This window comes from Sinocyclocheilus rhinocerous, unplaced genomic scaffold (assembly GCF_001515625.1).
Source record: "Sinocyclocheilus rhinocerous isolate Xijiao unplaced genomic scaffold, SAMN03320098_v1.1 scaffold1327, whole genome shotgun sequence".
Taxonomy (NCBI): Eukaryota; Metazoa; Chordata; class Actinopteri; order Cypriniformes; family Cyprinidae; genus Sinocyclocheilus; species Sinocyclocheilus rhinocerous.
The window spans coordinates 386,166-392,045 of record NW_015660879.1 but is presented as its reverse complement, the minus strand read 5'-3'; the positions used below and the strand labels follow the sequence as shown (position 1 = coordinate 392,045).

Sequence of the window (5,880 nt, the reverse complement as noted above, 5' to 3'; positions counted from 1 at the left end):
GGGAGTGGGCGGTAATGGTCAGAAATACAGCGGGAGCAGGCTTAAGAAAATTGTCCCCAAGGCTCTAAGCTGCGCATCAACAACACACACGCTAAGTTTTTTTCGCGCTACCCCATCTCCACCCCCAATCATTAGTGCTGTTTCGTTCTGTGTTTGACAGAACATACAGGACAATTTTTGAAATAGCGCCATAAACAGAGGTTAAAGCAAAAAAAATAAAAATCTTTTGACTGAAAATTTTTCCTCAGTCGAACCCCATTCCACAGCCATACCTGTCACACGTACAGTTTAAAATCATTTTTTCTTCTTCTTGTAATTAGTAGCGCTTGTCCTCCTAATTTAAAATAATAAAAAAATCAATAATCAATAATAAAAAATTATTTACACCTAATATGAGGTGACATTTGACTCAAAGTGACTTACAGGGGTATTTTCTTTTTACCTTTGTAATGGCATCTTTTTCATCAATGTCAAATTCAAAAATGTATGTTTGTTAGCTTTTTAAAATTTCTATTTAAAACAATATAATAAGACAATTAATAATAAGACAAAGAGGTTACCAATAATATGAAATTAGTATTAATAAAAAAAAAATTGTACAGAGGTGGCACAGAAGAACACAAAAGTGGCTTGTAGGTACATTTTCAGACGTTTAATGAGGCTCAGATGTGGCATGAGTGCAATTAAATTCATACATTTATGCGGAGATTATTTTTTTAAATATAAAATTTTAAATACAGAACTATTAAATGATTGAAATAAATAGCGCGAGTGAGTTCTCAAGACTCAAAAGCACGTGCAAATGATACGTTCCGTCATCTGCCATCCTGTTATAAGCGAGGAACCTGCGGGAATGAGTAGAATTCTTATTAATAGCCGCAATCCCACGCCGAAAATCAAGTCCTGCTCTGTGTCCTCTGCTAATAACCCGACTGTGAATGATGCGAGCGGCTTCACTATGTTGTCAGTGAGAAGCTGCAGCCGTGGCCGGGATGATTTTTGGTGTGCCGGCAGAACAACAATAACAACAACAATGCGCTACATGTTTCTTTTCCCCTCATTTTTTTTTCCAATTGACAGAAATCCGTCGTAGCGATGGAAAACTTTTAATCCCTGCATAAACAAAATTTATTTCAAATTTAATTCAAGCACTTTCAAGGACCTATGTTTGTTTTCAAGTACTTTCCAGGCCTTGAATCCATATGTCTGAAATTCAAGTACTTTCAAGAAGCGTGGGAACCCTGTGTAGATATGATAATACAGTGGCAGGAAAATGACATTGTTGATGTCACTTTATTTGACAAGAGTTTTCTTTGAGCAGATGGTCTGACATTGATATTGCAAATTAAAATGCGTGTGTTTGTACTAAGGATGTCAAAATTAACACATTAACGTGTGATAAATTAATTAAATATGGTTACAGCTCTTAATATTTTTAATGCATTTATCTAATTTGACATTACAACTGTTTCAGTGTGTTCATTGTGAGATTTTTTTGAGACGCAGGTTTATGCGTTCAGTTGATCAAAAAGTGGCAGTAAATACATTTATTATATACAAAAGATTTATAATTTACAAAAGAGTTATATGTTCAAAAAAAAAAAGCAGTGTTCTTGTTAGCTTTTTATTTATCAAAGAATCATGTCCACAAAATTATTAAAGGATCATGTAACACTGAAGACTGCTGAAAAATTGCTCAGTCGCAAGAATATATTTTAAAATATATTAAAGTAAAAAACAGTTATTATAAAACGTAATACTTCACAATATTATTGTTTTTACTGTATTTTACAGCTTTGGTAAGCATAAGAGACTTCTTTCAAAAACATTTTTACCACCAACAAACTTTTAAATGGTAGATTATTTATTTTTGTCATTTAAAATTACTGTCGGACGTTATGTATAGTAATAACTGTAGAGGTGGGGAAATAATTGATGTAGAGCATTTTAAATTGTTCATCTACAAGCAAATTCAGTTTTGTTTTAGGCCACCTTGTCGACATGATAAATTACCTTTATATATAATAGGTTGCATTTCTGTTCCCAAAAACTGAAGTTCATTAATCTAACCAAATTTGTATTGCCCTCTATGCCAGATGTTTCCTCCACTGATATCCGACATTGTATGTTAGTAATCTCAGTGCAAAAGGCTTTGGAGTCAGTGAAGGACACATACGAGCACATAGAGTGTTTGTGTTGAGTCAGGAAAATCACTTCACTCTTTCGTTCACTGTTCATTTTCACTCTCAGCTTGTCAAGTTGCTCTCTATCAGTTTGCTGTAGCCAAAATCACGAAAAACTGACCGGATTATCCCAGAGCACTTGGGTCATGGATTTTCTTGCTGGAAAGAGCTGTCATCTGTTTGACCCCTGACATAGTGCTTCCCTTGTTTAGTTCTGGATATTTAATGGCTGTCGTCTTGCCTTTTATTGCTTATTATCTTGCTACTTTCTGTCTCTCTCCTCATTTTTAATTCTTATCCAGGCCTTTTATGGCTGAACTGAAACTCTCTGCTGGCTAGCTCTGGAGTAGTTCTATTTTTTTCTCAGTGATTTATTTAGTGCATAGTTTAAAAGATCATTTAGTCAATCAAAATGCTTCATTATTAATGTCTTTGTTTTTCTTTTTACAGATGGATTGTGGATATGGAAGGAGCCTCTGGTACTCTTTATGAGGGGGAGAAATTTCAGCTTCTTTTTAAATTTAGTAGTCGTTATCCCTTTGACTCACCTCAGGTAGGTCAAAATATTAATTATTAACTCTATATTTCATAACCACTAAAATATTTATTTTATATTGTTTTTAGAATATTTATTGGCAATATTAATAAGAATGAGTGAGTTTTTTTTTTTTGAGTGAGTGATTTAAAGGTGCCATAGAATGGAAAACTGTATTCACCGAGCCGTGTTGTGAAACAGCCAATCAGAGAAGAGCTCAACATTGAGCCGCACTGTGAAACAGGCAATCAGAGCAGAGCTCAATATTATTATTCATGACCCTTCCAAATAAGGTAAAAACAGACCATTTCATTCTAGGGACAAATCCTAGGGTTGTAAATGGACACGTAAAACCATTTCTGGAGATTTTTTGCCCTTACCTAAGCCACGTACCTTCTATGTAGATTTCGGAGAACAATTAAAAATTTTGTATCAATGCATTCTATGGCACCTTTAAACACCGAACCCCCAATTGCTCCCCGGGCGCCAAAAAAAAAAGGCTGCCTACTGCTCTGGGTGTGTGTTCACGGTGTGTGTGTTTGTTCACTATTCACTGCTGTGTGTGTGCACTTGGATGGGTTAAATGCAGAGCAATTCCGAGTATGGGACACCACACTTCACGTCATGTCACTCATGCAATAAATTTAAAGTCCTTTGAATTTTTATGATAGCTTTGTAATGAACGGGCCAAAATTTATAATTAATAATAAATTAAAAAATGTATGTTGTTATTCATGGCTTGACTACTATGGTCACCATTGTATGGAAGCTCATTTCTCCTTCGGGGAAAAAAAATTAAAAATTGTGACTGTTATAACACATTTCTGATTATTAATTATTAATTGAGAAAAATTGTGAAGAATTGAGGGAAAAAATTTAAATGTGCAATTCTGCAGGTTTAAATCTTGCAATTCTGAGAAAGAAAAAAAAAACAGATGAGACTGCTGAAAACAAATGTTTATGTTGTGCTTTGACAGGTAATGTTCACCGGCGACAATATACCTGTCCATCCCCACGTTTATAGCAATGGCCACATCTGCCTGTCCATCTTAACGGAGGACTGGTCACCAGCTCTTTCTGTGCAGTCCGTTTGTCTTAGCATTATTAGCATGCTGTCTAGCTGCAAAGAGAAGGTAAGTGTCTGTTTTGTAACTTGGGTATTGTATCTCTTTGGATTTTAAAGTTACAGTGCAGATGAAAATGTAAAGATGGCACATTTAGGTTCTAATATGGGACATATTAGACCGATATGTTTGTTCATTAGTTACAATAGTAAGACATTAACCACATCACTCAGCCATATCTGGTGCCTCTCTAAATCAATGGCTTACTAATTATTGTCTTGTTAAATGTGTCTTAACACTGAAATTTTATAGTTGACAGATATATATATATATATATATATATATATGCAGTGTGCTCCAAAACAGTGACAAAATTCGCATTTAGAAGATATGTAAGCATTCAAAGCTTGCCGTTCGTCACTTCCGCCAAAATGGCTCTACGATTTTTTTGACGTCACATCGTACTTCAGCTTCTCATCAAACTTTCTGTCCAATCAAATGCTCTCTAGAATCCGAAGCGCCCGCCCCCTACACTATAAAATAGACGCTGAAGCCGCGGCTGAAATCGGTCACTTGAATTAGTATTTTCTGTACAGTGAATGTCACGTAGTGCACTATATAGGGGACAGGGAACGATTCAAACAGTGTAAATATGCTTTCCATTGAGGAAAAAAAGAAGTCTGGTTTAGCACTGTGTCACGCTAACAACCGCACCGCACACACACTCTGCTCCAGTCCAGAGACACGATAGCACGGAGCGGATCACATGCGCGAGTCGGCGCAGACCACAAAATGTATCGGAGCTATTTGAATTCTACACAGAATGCTATATTTTATAGCAATGTGGATGAGATTGTGGCTGGCATACCCTGCGGCTTTACGGAGCTCAACGGCTCTGAACGGCTCTAGCCCAAGCTGTGATATAAACGAACGCTATTGGCTATTTTAAAAAGGGGCGGGGCTGCTTGATATGTTCCGCCCTGTCTTCCTGTTTCAGTTAAAATGACGTCAACACATAGAGTAACGCTGCGTGTTTCTAAGCATTTCAGGGGACCTTTAAGGACACCAACAGAAAACAGAGTTGTCAGTCGAAACATAAGCATTTATAGTCAGTTTAGATCAGTTACATTAGTTTATAGTTTACATTGGCTTCCGAAATGAGTTTCAATTATGTAGTACACTACCGTTCAAAGTTTTTTTTTAATACTTTTATAAATTAATACTTTTATTTAGCAACGATACATATAAAAGTGACCGTGAAGACATTTTTAATATTACAATAAGATTTCTATCCATTGATAATGAACATTGAAGACTGGAGTAATGGCTGCTAAAAATTCAGCTTTGCCATCACAGGAATAAATTGCATTTTAAAATATATTAAAATAGAAAACAGTTACTTTAGAATTCTAAGAATGTCACAATATTTTTGTGATAAATGCCAAAAAACAAACAAACACAAAAAACTTCCGCCCCCAAACCTTGGAATGATAGTTAATTGACACTCACTGGACACTTCATTAGGTACACTTGTTCTACGCACGTTAATGCAAATATCTAATCAGCCAGGCACATGGCAACAACTTACTGCATTTAGGCATGTAAACATGGTCAAGACATCTCTAGGGTTTACAGAGAATGGTCTGAAAAAGAGAAAATATCCAGTGAGCGGCAGATCTATGGGCGAAAATGCCTTGTAGATGCCAGAGGTCAGAGGAGAATGGCCAGGCTGGTTCGCACAACACATCGAACCTTGAAGCAGATGGTTTACAGTAGCAGAAGACCAAAGAAGATTGGAAAAAAGGTGCCTTGTCTGATGAGTCCCGATTTCTGCTGCAACATTTAGATGGGGCGGTCAGAATTTGGCATAAACAACATGAAAGCATGGATCCATCCAGCATTATACCCACTGTTCAGGCTGGTGGTGTAATGGTGTGGTGGATAATTTCTTGTCACACTTTGGGCCACTTAGTACCAATTGAGCATTGTTTAAATCCCACAGCCTACCTGAGTATTGTTGCCGACCATGTCTGTCCCGCCTTGTCATAAAGCTCAAATCATCTCAGACTGGTTTCTTGAACATGACAATGAGTTCACT

General features: G+C 36.5%; 1 protein-coding gene across 4 annotated transcripts in view; it reads left to right on the top strand.

The window, feature by feature from the left end:
- Positions 1 to 5,880, top strand: part of ube2wb (ubiquitin conjugating enzyme E2 Wb) — an 11,925-nt gene that overhangs the window by 3,869 nt on the left and 2,176 nt on the right. For all 4 annotated transcript variants that reach the window (XM_016535078.1, XM_016535080.1, XM_016535079.1 and 1 more), the window contains exons 3-4: positions 2,634 to 2,736; positions 3,696 to 3,851. In XM_016535078.1, coding sequence (XP_016390564.1) covers positions 2,634 to 2,736; positions 3,696 to 3,851 — 259 coding nt within the window. The remainder of the gene's footprint in view (positions 1 to 2,633; positions 2,737 to 3,695; positions 3,852 to 5,880) is intronic.